Source organism: Amphiprion ocellaris, chromosome 17, assembly GCF_022539595.1.
Source record: "Amphiprion ocellaris isolate individual 3 ecotype Okinawa chromosome 17, ASM2253959v1, whole genome shotgun sequence".
Classification (NCBI taxonomy): domain Eukaryota; kingdom Metazoa; phylum Chordata; class Actinopteri; family Pomacentridae; genus Amphiprion; species Amphiprion ocellaris.
In genome coordinates, this window is record NC_072782.1 from 32,943,041 (window position 1) to 32,955,772 (window position 12,732).

The following is a 12,732-nucleotide window of genomic DNA, read 5'->3' on the forward strand; positions in this document are numbered from 1 at the left end:
CTAACACGTCGTATAAACATCTTCACCTATAAAACCCAGTTTGTGTGTTAAATGGTTTCCAGACTGGGTTTAAAACACAGTGAAGTCTGTTGTGAGTCTTTGTGTTGCTGTTTTGTGCAACAGAGCGAACACTTCTCCTTCCTGGGCATCAACAACCAGTCAAACCTCAGCGACATGAGGTGTCGGACCACCTTCTACACGGCTCTGGGGCGCCTCCTCATGGTGGACTTGGGTAAGGCTCCACAGGTGCTGTTGGTTTTGAAGGTTCTCCTCCAGGTTCTGCAGGTTCTAACCAATGTTCTGTGTTCAGGTGAAGACGAGGACCAGTTCGAACAGTTCATGCTGCCGCTGACGGCAGCGTTTGAAGCCGTCGCTCAGATGTTGAGTACGAACACGTTCAATGAGCAGGAGGCCAAGGTGGGTCTGGATCAGTTTAACCAACACGTAGAGGTCATTTGCATGTTCTAACGAACACGTAGAGGTCATTTGCATGTTTTAACGAACACGTAGAGGTCGTTTGTATGTTTTAATTTCAATGAACACGTAGAGGTTGTTAAAATGTTTTAGTTTAACAAACGCGTAGAGGTCGTTTACATGTTTTAGTTTAACGAACACGTAGAGGTCGTTTGCATATTTTAGTTAAACGAACACGTAGAGGTCATTAAAATGTTTTAATTTATCGAACACGTAGCGGTCATTTACGTGTTTTAATTTAACGAATACGTAGAGGTCATTTACGTTTTAATTTATTATTTATTTTATTTTGAAGGATTTCAGTCTAACTTCCTCTTCCTGTTTGCTGCAGAGGACTCTGGTCGGTCTGGTCCGCGACCTTCGAGGAATTGCCTTCGCCTTCAACGCCAAGACAAGCTTCATGATGCTGTTCGATTGGATGTATCCTGACGGCCAATCAGATTGTCTGTTTATTCATTGATTATTGACTATTGATTATCGGTCCTTAACTGAACCCTGCAGATATCCGGCCTACATGCCCATCCTGCAGCGGGCCATCGAGCTCTGGTACCACGACCCAGCATGCACCACGCCGGTCCTCAAGCTCATGGCCGAGCTCGTCCACAACAGGTAAGAACACACCTGAACAGGTAATAACACACCTGAACAGATAAGAAACACACCTGAACAGATAGGAAACACACCTGAACGTCCACAACAGGTAAAAACACACCTGAACAGGTAAAAACACACCACAACAGGTAAAAACACACCTGAACGTCCACAACAGGTGAAAACGCACCTGCAGGGGGCATCGATTTAGATCACTGTTGGATTATTTTACATCAGATGTCGGTCATTTTACGTCTTTCTGTGGTCATTTTGCATAAAATTTTGGTAATTCAGAAAAAATTGTGGTCATTTTGTGTAAAATTTTGGTCGTTTAACATTTTTATGTGGTTTTGTGTCAGATTTTGGTCATTTTACACCGTTTTATTGTCATTTTACGTAAAATTTTAGTCGTTTTATGCCTTTTTGTGGTCGTTGTGGGTAAAATTTAAGTCATTTTACACCTTTATATGGTAATTTTGGGTAAAATTTGGGTCGTTTGCTTTTGTGGTCATTTCTTATAAATTTTTTATTGTTTTACACCTTTTTGTGGTCGTTTGTATAAAATTGTGGTTGTTTTACACCTTTTTATGGTAATTTTGCATAACATTTGGGTCATACGCCTTTTTGTGTTCGTTTTCTTGTAAAATTTGGGTCATTTTACGCCTTTTTGGGGTCATTGTAAAATTTTGGCCGTTTTACGCCTTTCTGTATTCATTTTACGTAAAATTTTGGTCGTTTTACGCTTTCTTATGGTCATTTTGCGTAAAATTTTGGTAGTTTTACATCTTTTTATGGTAATTTTCCCTAAAATTTTGGTTGTTTACACCTTCTAATGGTAATTTTTTATAAAATTTTGGCCGTTTTACGCCTTTTGTGGTCATTTTGCGTAAAATTATGGTCATTTTATGCCTTTTTATGGTAATTTTTCGTAAAATTTTGGTTGTTTCACGCCTTTTAATGGCAATTTTTTGTGAAAATTTTGGCCGTTTTACGCCTTTTTGTGGTCATTTTGCATAAAATTTTGGTCGTTTTTACGCCTTTTTGTTGTCATTTTGCATAAAGTTTTGGTCGTTTTACGCCTTTTTATGGTAATTTTTCATAAAAATTTTGGCCGTTTTACGCCTTTTTGTGTTCATATTTTTATAAAATTTTGGTCGTTTTACGCCTTGTAATGGTATTTTTTCGTAAAATTTTGCTTGTTTTATGCTTTTTTGTGTTCATTTTTTATAAAATTTTGGTTAACAGTTTTTTTGTAGTTGTTTTGAATCACGTTTAATGTTTTTTTTCCCCCCGTCACGTTTTTTTACCTCACTGTTGGTTCATTTTACCTCACTGTGGATAATTTTTTTGTTTAACCTCTGTCTGTTCTGGGTTTTCTTTCATGTTTCTTCAGATCTCAGAGGCTTCAGTTCGACGTTTCGTCACCAAACGGCATCCTGCTGTTCAGGGAAACCAGCAAGATGATCACCACCTACGGTACGTAGACCTGAAACCTTTGACTTCTCTGTGAGTTTTCTAGTCCTCTAGTCAGCGTTTAAAATCCCAGAATCCTGGGCGCCCGTATAGCTCAACGCGTTGAGCGGGCGACCCATGTACAGGGGCTGGTCCCCGACGCAGCTGGCCTGGGTTCGATTCCCGCTCGCGGCCCTTTGCTGCATGTCTTCCCCTGACTCTTCTCCTGTTTCCTGTCTCTCTCACACTGCACCTATCCAATAAAAAAGCCGATAAAAGGCCAAAAAAATAACTTTAAAAAAAAAAAAAAATCCCAGAATCCTCTAAACGGGTTCTCTGGTGTGTCCAGGGAACCGGATCCTGACGCTGGGTGAGGTTCCCAAGGACCAAGTCTACGGGGTGAAGCTGAAGGGCGTCAGCGTCTGCTTCGCCATGCTGAAGGCGGTGCTCAGCGGAAACTACGTCAACTTTGGTGTCTTCCGTCTCTACGGCGACGACGCTCTGGACAACGCCCTGCAGACCTTCATCAAGCTGCTGCTGTCCATCCCCCACAGTGACCTGCTGGTAGGAACATTCGAGCTTTTGTGGTCGTTTTGCATCAGATTTTGGTCTTTTCCATCTTTTTGTGGTTGTTTGCATCACACTTTGGTCGTTTTACTGTTTAACATCTTTTTGTGGTAACTTTTTGTTACGTTTTAGATGTTTGATTGTTTGGTTTTGTGTTATATTTTGGTCATTTTAAAGATTTTTGTGGTCTTTTGCTTCACATTTTTATCGCTTAACATCTTTTTGTGGTCGCTCATTGGCAAGTTTTGGTTGTTCGATAGATTTTTTTGGTTTTGTGTGATATTTTGGTCATTTTTTGTGCTCGTTTTGGATTAGGGCTGCACGATATTGGAAATATGTGCAATATGCGATATTGGTGTCAAGAACTGCGATATTGATATATATTGCGATATTGGTCTTTATACTAATTTTAAAAAAACCTCACCAGTAGCCAGATGCAAGCGGTGGCCAAAGCACTGCAGTCTGACCCAGTTGTTGAGTTCGGTAGCCTTAACCACATTAGGGCCGTTGTTCATTGTGATAGCCACTTGTTTCTCTTCTTGCATCCCCCAGTTCGTCAACACATCCCGCAGGGCAGCCGCTATATTTTCACCGGGGGGTTTAAGGTCGCGCTCAATTGGTCACAAGAAAACGTCTATGCATGCAAAAAGCATGATTTATACATCTAATAACGATATTTTTTTGATATATCGTGCAGCCCTATTTTGGATCACATCTTTGGTCTTTTTGTAGTTGTTTTGCATGAGATTTTGTTAATTTTTTATGTTCTTGTGATCCTTTGTTTTTGTTGTTTTATGTGTTTTGTGGTTGTTTAGCGCCCCATTTTGCACATTTTAAAGATTTTTGTGGTCTTTTGCGTCATATTTTTATCTCTTAACCTTTTTGTGGTTGCTCTTTGTCATGTTTTGGTTCTTTTATGTGTTTTTGTAGTGGTTTTGCAGCAGATTTTGCTCATTTTGCATCTTTTTGTGGTTGTTTTGGTCATGCGACAGCTTTTTGTTGTGTTTTTCTTTCACATTGTCCTCGTTTCACATCCCTTTGTTGTTGTTTTGCATCAGATATTGTGCATTTTGCACCCGTTTGTGGTCACTCTTTTTCACATTTTGGTTGCTTTACAGATTCTTTTGGTTTTGGGTGATATTTTGGTCATTTTTTGCATCACATTTTAGTTGTTTTATGTCTTTTATGTGGTTGTTTTGCATCACATTTTGGTTGTTTTATGTATTTCTCTGACATTGCATTAGGTTTTGGTTATTGCATGTCTTTTTGTAGTCGTTTTGTTGGTCATTTTGTGTCTTTTTGTGGTTGTTTCATTTCACATTTTGGTCATTTTACGTCACACTGTGGTCTCCTGACTTTCTTGCTCTTCCCTGCACATCACCTCCAGACAGATGTTTCAGGTTGAACGTGCCCTTCAGAGTAGCTGGCAGGTTTTTGCATTCAGAGCATTGGTCGGATGGTCTTTAGTCTGGGTGTGGTTTTGGTGTTTTGAACCAGTCGTAGTTGAACTTCCTGACCTCCACGTTGTCGTCTCGTCCCTCCAGGACTATCCGAAGCTCAGCCAGTCCTTCTACTCATTGCTGGAGGTTCTGACACAGGATCACATGAACTTCATCGCCAGTCTGGAGCCTCACGTCGTCATGTACATCCTGTCGTCGATATCAGAAGGACTCACGGCACTCGGTAAGATTCCCAGCGGTCGGTGTTGAACGTCATCGTTGCTGTTGTTTCTTCATGTGTGTTTGTGTTGCTGTTGCTTCTTCATGTGTGTTTGTGTTGCTGTTGCTTCTTCATGTGTGTTTGTGTTGCTGTTGCTGCTTCTTGTGTGTTTGTGTTGCTGCTGTTTCTTCATGTGTGTTTGTGTTGCTGCCGTTTCTTCATGTGTGTTTGTGTTGCTGCTGTTTCTTCTTGTATGTTTGTGTTGCTTCTTCTTGTGTGTTTGTGTTGCTGTTGCATCTTCATGTGTGTTTGTGTTGCAGATACGATGGTGTGCACAGGCTGCTGCTCCAGTCTGGACCACATCGTCACCTACCTGTTCAAGCAGCTGTCGCGTTCCACCAAGAAACGTCCGACTCCGATGGCGACGGACGACCGGTTCCTGCACATCATGCAGCAGCATCCGGAGATGATCCAGCAGGTCAGAGAGACAGTCGATTAAAAACCCGCTGCAGGTTTACCTTTTACTGCTGTTCTTCATGGAACTGTGGTCCATTTAACTGTTGACAGAAATGTACAAACAACAAACTGAAAACAGAAGTCATGTCAGCTCATTATTCATCATTTAGACAGTTGGTTCTAGAAGTCATTAATGGTTGATCTGAGGTCAGTGATTGTAGGATAAAGACTCCTGAATCTGGAAGGTCCTGTCTCTGGTGGATCAGTTCTCCTGGATAGAACTACACCATGAAGACTAAAGAACACTCCAAGAAACTCTGAGGAAAGGTTGTTGAAAAGCATCAGTCAGGAAGATACAAGAACATTTCAAATTCCTGAAGCTCTCCTGGAGTCCAGTTAAATCCATCATTAAGAAATGGAAGGAAGATGGAACATGAATAAATCTGACTAGAGCAGGACGTCCTCAAGAACTGAGAGACTAGAGAGGGAGGCCACCAAGACTCCTATGACTCCTCTGAAGGAGTTACTAGGAAGAGACTATTAGGGCTGGATGCAAATATTCGGTCGCGTGGTGACATCTGAATATTAGTTTTGAGATCCGAATACTCGAAGTAACACACCACTGTGAAGCACGGTGGTGGCAGCATCATGATGTTCCTCAGGTCCTGGACTCTTGGACTCTAGAGGTTGAGGGTAAATGAAAACAGTCAGCTTTAGGGCAGTCAGCTGGAACACGGTTCCTCTGTGACATTCTCTAAACCTGTGGTTTGTCTCCAGATGTCCTCTCAATCTGTGGTTCTTCTCCAGATGTTCTCTAAACCTGTGGTTCTTCTCCAGATGTTTTCTAAACCTGTGGTTCTTCTCCAGATGTTGTCCACCGTGTTGAACATCATTATCTTCGAGGACTGTCGGAACCAGTGGTCGATGTCTCGGCCTCTTCTGGGCCTCATCCTGCTCAATGAGAAGGTAAACGCTGCTCATAGACTCTTTCCTCTCCTTTCAGACCTCCGTGTGCGTTCTAACACGTATGTTGGTTTCTGCAGTATTTCGCTGACCTGAGGAACAGCATTGTCAACAGTCAGCCTCCAGAGAAGCAGCAAGCCATGCACTTATGTTTCGAGAACTTGATGGAGGGAATCGAAAGAAATCTACTAACTAAGAACCGGGACAGGTGGGTGGAGCTACCTCATCATTTTTTTTGTTTCCTTGGAAGGACAAGAAAACTGCTTGACAGGTGTTTATCCAGACATGAGACAGTAAATTACCACCAGATTAAAGACGTCCAAAGTGACAACATGGATTTAAAAGTTTCCCAAACGACACAAACTCATCCACTTGAGGCTCCACCTGGTGGAAGAACCAGGTACTACAGCTGATCTATGATAGATTTACTGACTTCCTAACTTGAAAATTTGCCAAAGTTACTAAAACTGTTCTGCAATGATTAAAATACTCTGGAATATGTCTGAAAAGTTTTTTTAAAATAACTAAAATATTCTCATTAAACATTAAGATGCTCCACCTGGTGGAACAACCAGGTACTACAGCCGATTTATCGTCCACAATGACTCCAAGCTTTTCCGAAATCAGACAAAAAAGTACTTTCAAACTTATTCAAAGTTACAAAAACCTGTCCAAAATTATTCAGACCTTTTACATAACGATATAAAAGTTTCCCAAATGACCAAAACACACAACAGGATCCACCTGGTGGAAGAACCAGGTACTACAGCTGATCTATGATAGATTTCTGACATGCACGACCTTCTTCTTTTCCCTTATGAAAGTTATTAAAACTCATCTGGAACGATTAAAATACTCCTGAATATGTCTGGAATTTTTTTTTTTTAAATGACTGAAACATTCTCATTAAGCAATAAGATGCTCCCCCTGGTGGAACAATCAGGTACTATTGTCGATTTAGTGTCCAGAATCAGACAAAAAGCACTTAAAACATATTCAAAGTAACAAAAACCTGTCCAAAATTATTCAGACTTTTTACAGAATGATTTAAAAATTTCCCTAATGACCAAAACACTCACTTGAGTAGTACCTGGTGGAAGAAGCAGGTACTGCAGCTGATCTGTCATACATTTCCTGACATGAACAACCTTCTTCTTTTCCTGCCTTATTGGTTCATATAATTTTAATTTGTAAAATTATGGGAATTAATCATTAATGTGTCTATGTTGTGTGTTATCGCGTACCTGTATGTTGTGTGTCTGTGTTATTGTGTATCTATGTTGTGTCTCCAGGTTCACTCAGAACCTGTCGGTGTTCAGGCGTGAGGTCAACGACAGCATGAAGAACTCCACATACGGCGTCAACAGCAACGACATGATGAGCTGACATTCCACTGGGCAGAGCCCCACCCTCCCCCCCGGCTCCCTCCCCCTCCCCCGGCTCCCTCCCCCCTCTGCATCCGCCTCCCCCCCTCCCCCCTCGGGCCCGGATGCCCGGGGTCACGCCCCTCCGCCTGGCCCCGCCTCCTTTTTGATATGAGCATATATAAATATATACAGATCTATTTTAAAGCCTGGGGGAGGGGTCGCATGGCTCCGCCCCCTGACGGGACGGAGGGAGGGAGGGAGGGATCGCCGTGACGACGGGGACGAGCGCCGGTAACCGTAGTAACCCGCTTCTGCCTGCCTTGTATAGAAACACACAGAAAAACCCAAGTGTACATTTTTTTTGGTAACATTTTGAACAATGTTTATAACGATCGACTTTCGACACAACGGAGGAAAAAACAAACAAACAAACAAACAAAAAAGCGTGTGACTGAGCTTTTTACCGAGTAGTGAGTTAGTGCAGCTGTCTGTCTGAGAGATGGGGGAGACGATGGGGGAGGACAGGGAGACGTTTCCCTCCGCTTGAAGTGATGTAAATAAACCTGCAGGGGGCGGGGCCACACAGGGAGCGGAGTCAGAGAGGGGCGGGGCATCCGGCTGTCACCTGACGAGTCGAGAAAAGAAACGAAACCGAGTGCTGAAGCAGCTGACCAGGATGATGATGACAATAATAACAACAATAGTAAAATAATAATAATAATAACAGTGATAATGATAAAGGTAATAATAATAACAATGACAATATTATTATTATTATTATTACTACTACTACTACTAATAATAATAATAATAATAATAATAATGGTAATAATAATAATAATAATAATATGATTAGTAGTAGTAATAATAATAATAATAATAATAATAATGCTAAGAAGAAGAAGAATTAAGCTCCAGCGGTCGATTAATGGAACAAAAAATTAGTATTTTTATTAATAACAATAATAATGTTGATTATTTTAATTGGAGCTCCAACAGTTTGTTCGTTAATGTAACATGAAATTAATCTGCAACACATTTATCATTATTATTATTATTATTATTATTATTATTATTATTACTACTAATATTAATAGTAACAATAATAATAATAATTAGAGCTCCAGCTGTTTGTTAGTTCAGTTATTATTAAATTCATTAATTAAATAAAAATGCTGTATTAGTATTTTTGTTGTTATTAATAAGTACATTTTTTTTTTTTTTCAAAAACAATTGATTAAACAATTATTAGCAGTTTAATTTAATTTTTGGTTTTTGGCAAAAATTTAATTTCATTAAATTATTTTCAGTTTTTCTTTCAGGACACTAAACCTAAAACAAACACTGAAAAATGTGATCAGTTCAAAGAATCTGCAGTTTCAGCTTTTATAGAATAACAATAATGATAGTAATAAAATAATAAAAATAATGATGATTATTATTACAATAATAATAATAGATTTTATTATTGAATAATTATTCAATAATAATTATTATAATAGTAATAATTACAATAATAATATTTTATTTATTATTATTAATAATAATAATAATAATAATAATAATAATTTATCATTATTCTTATTTGACAAATTTCAACTCTTTTGTTTCCAGATTTTCTAATTTTCTTCTTTGCTGCTTTTCTTTTTTGACACTAAATTAAAAATAAAAACACTGAAGAAATATGATTCAACAGAATCCTCAGCTGCAGCTCCGAATATTATCAATATTAATATCATGTTAGGTTTTTAGTTTATTTTCTTCACTAAACTGAACATTGTCGGGTTTTAATCTGTTAATAAATTCATTACAAAATCAGCGAAACGTTTTCTGGTATTTAGACAAAAGAACCATTAAAAAATAATTAGCAGATTAATTCAAAGAATCCTCAGTTACAGCTGTTATTATTGTTGTTATTATTATTATTGTTGTTGTTATTGTTATTATTATCATTATTATTATTATTGGAGTAGCAGTGGTTATCAATCAGAATATTAATCATCAACATTTCAAACAAACTTGTTATTTTTAAGAAAAAATCTGAAATTATTTCATCAACACGTGAAGAAAACGAGCATTTTTCATTTTTTTCTCTGAACTCTTCCCAGATTCCAGTTCCTCTGATTGGAGGATTTTTCTGCTTTTTCAATCTGAACGTCTGAAACCTTCGAAAGTTCCATTTTTCTGTTTCTCAGTTTGGAGTTTTCTACAGAAAATTCATCATCCAAATAATTATTATCAGTTTAATCAATAAAATAAGATGAATTTAATGAGTTCAGAATGAAACCAGCAGGAAACATAAAATATTTCTGATGGATCTAAAGACTCTCATGTTCAGGTTCACTGTTTTCCTTCAGACTGAATGTGGATAAAAAGTGTTTTTCCTCAAACTTCATCCTTCAGACAAGTTTAAAGTTACAATTAGAGCTGAACAAACAGAAATAAAGCAGGAGGAAGAAGCTGATTCTATCTGAGTTCTCATCTACTGAAGCTTAAACCTCGAATCAGTAAAGCTAAATTCTTTATTTTATCCTCTCAGGCTCCTCGGGCTGAAACTTTATAAATATATTATTAAAAAAAACAAAATGTTTGCAGATTGAAGCTTCTGCACATAAAATTCACTGATTTTCTTCATGTTTTATTATAAAGTGAATATTTAGTTTATTCAGTCGATCAAAACTCTTCTGCTCAGCCGTCATTTTATTAACAGATTAATAAAAAAACTAATAGAAGCCTTCAATAACAGATCTGCAGGGATTATTTACTGCCCATTGATCTGTTAATTATTTAATCGATCAGCTGTTTGGTCGTCAGACGTCACAAAAAAATCAAGAAATAATCAGCAGGTTAATCAATAAAATCACCATAATAAATTAATTTGTACAGAAGCATTTCTCAGCCTTTAAAGTGTTTTTAAAACAGAAACACAAATAAAAATAAAGTTTTATTAAAATCAGATTTAAACTAAAGATGCAATTACTTTCTGATTTATCTTTTTTCAATCAAAACCCCAATCAACAATCGATTGTCTCTCATCATATGCAGACATTGAGGACAGTTTCATCCGCTGCCGAGGTTTTATTTTCTGAGTCTGTTACATTTTCATCGACTTCAGACAATCAAAGAACTTCTGTTCCGTTTGAGATGTTTTCAGTTTGTAGAAACTCCATGGAGAAGCTCTGGTCTGAATGTTTGACCTGCAGAGGAACTCAAACTTTATCAGAAAAGTCTTCTTCAGGAGTTTCTCCTGTAGGAGCGACACTCTAAATGTCTGATCTACAGAGGAACTTTAAGTCCATCACAGCGGCTCTGGTTCCTCCTGAAGAAGCTGAAGTCTTTATGATCATTTTTAAGTTCTTCTGCAGGTCAGAGATAAAGACTTTAGGATGCTCGAGGAGTTTCTTCTGAAGAACCTTTAGTGTTTGTATTTCCGCTGCAGAGGAATTTAAAGTTTATCATAGAAACTTCAGGAGACTCAGTGTTTCTTCTGAAGAAGCTATAGTCAAAATATTTGACTTCTAGAGGAATTTAAAGTCCATCACAAACGCTCTTACTTGTCCTGAAGAAGCTGCAGTCTTCAGGATTAACTTTTAAGTTCATCTGCAGATCAAACAGAACAACCTACAGCGTTTTTCCTGAAAAACCTGCAGTTTTAATTACAGAGGAACTTAAAGTTTATCATAAAAACTTTAAGAGATTCGGTGTTTCTCCTGAAGAAGCTGCAGTCAGAATATTTGTCTTCTAGAGGAACTTAAAGTCCGTCTCAGAGGCTTCAGGAAGCTCGTGGTGTTTCTGATCTTGGTGCCGCCACAAACAGCGACGGGTTTGAACACCCCTCTAGAGCTCCACCCACCTGCCCCAAAGCCCCGCCCCTCTCTTCGAAGTGAAACTCGACACGGCGGCGTCCTGCAGGCGTCGCCCGCTGCTTGTCGAACGTGTAAGCAACATGGTTGCGGCTACATTTTCCCCTCTGGTAGGCCGGGTGCAGTTTCCACCATTTTGTTTACACTGTGGACTGGCCGGAACCGGACTTTTCCCCGCCGGGTCCCGCGGCCGAGTCCGACTGGCGTGTGCGTTGTTGTTTGTTTGTGTGTGTTTGTGTGTTGCCTGGTGTGTGCGTATGTGGCGTCTCAGGTGCTGCGACGGCTTGAAACCGCGACGGAGCTCAAACGGCCGACGAAAGTTTAGCGCCGCTCGAGACATCGGAGCTCCTCTGAAGGATCCAGTTTAGTTTGAAGAAGCCGGTAGAAGTCAGAACGGTGTAAAAAGAGAAGCAGGAGTGGATCAATTAGCAACTTGTGTTACTCTCTACGATGTTGCTGCTAACTGTTTGTGACAACTAGCTCATCTCTAACCATGTCAGCACTCACGGATGTTGTTGAGTTCCTACTTTTGGTTTGTGTCCCTGATGTGAATGTGTTGGGTCCATAGAGTGAATAGCTGTTTGAGTTGTTTGGATGTCTGCTACATATAGTGTAAGCATTGTGACTGCAAATAAACCTCATTGATTTTTACTGCCACGCTTCAGCGCCTGTTTCTTATGGAGAGTCTACAAAATAAAAGTCGTTTATACAGAACATTTAAAACAGAACTGAAGAGAAATGAAGGGTTATGAATTTACCAATGTGTTTGAATATTTGGGTGACGACTAAACAATATTATTGAAACTTAAATTTAAAGATGTTAAACGACTTTACCTGACTAAATATTAAGATTGAAATCCTACAGTGGTATTGAAGTATTATTACTATACTGACGTTTTTTTAGACATTTTTGACAACAGACTATACTATGACATTTTGGCTACATTTTTGATGACATACTGATGTTTTGACATTTTTCATGACCTACTAAACTGACGTCTTTACAACATTTTTGACGACATATTAAACTATGACGTTTTTTTAGACATTTTTGATGACATACTAGACTATGACGTTTTCACAACATTTTTGATGACATGCTAAACTGACGTTTTTTAGACATTTTTGACAACATACTATACAATGACGATTTTATGACATTTTATATGACATACTAAATGATGACGTTTTGACGACATACTATGACATTTTTACAACATTTTTGATGACATACTATGACGTTTAGTAACATTTTGGACGACATACTAAACTAAGACTTCTTTCTGACATTTTTGATGACATACTATACTATGACTGTTACTCTAGATAGGTAAGGACCA

The 12,732-nt window shown here is 38.6% G+C and overlaps 1 protein-coding gene across 1 annotated transcript in view; it reads left to right on the forward strand.

Annotated features, from left to right (window-relative positions):
* Positions 1-12,043, forward strand: part of xpo7 (exportin 7) — a 37,365-nt gene extending 25,322 nt beyond the window's left edge. Inside the window, exons 18-28 of the mRNA XM_055019000.1 lie at positions 124-232; positions 311-417; positions 806-894; positions 976-1,083; positions 2,459-2,541; positions 2,867-3,081; positions 4,629-4,767; positions 5,064-5,221; positions 6,067-6,165; positions 6,243-6,370; positions 7,455-12,043. Coding sequence (XP_054874975.1) covers positions 124-232; positions 311-417; positions 806-894; positions 976-1,083; positions 2,459-2,541; positions 2,867-3,081; positions 4,629-4,767; positions 5,064-5,221; positions 6,067-6,165; positions 6,243-6,370; positions 7,455-7,548 — 1,329 coding nt within the window. The 3' untranslated portion in view covers positions 7,549-12,043. The remainder of the gene's footprint in view (positions 1-123; positions 233-310; positions 418-805; positions 895-975; positions 1,084-2,458; positions 2,542-2,866; positions 3,082-4,628; positions 4,768-5,063; positions 5,222-6,066; positions 6,166-6,242; positions 6,371-7,454) is intronic.
* The last annotated feature ends 689 nt before the right edge of the window (positions 12,044-12,732 follow it).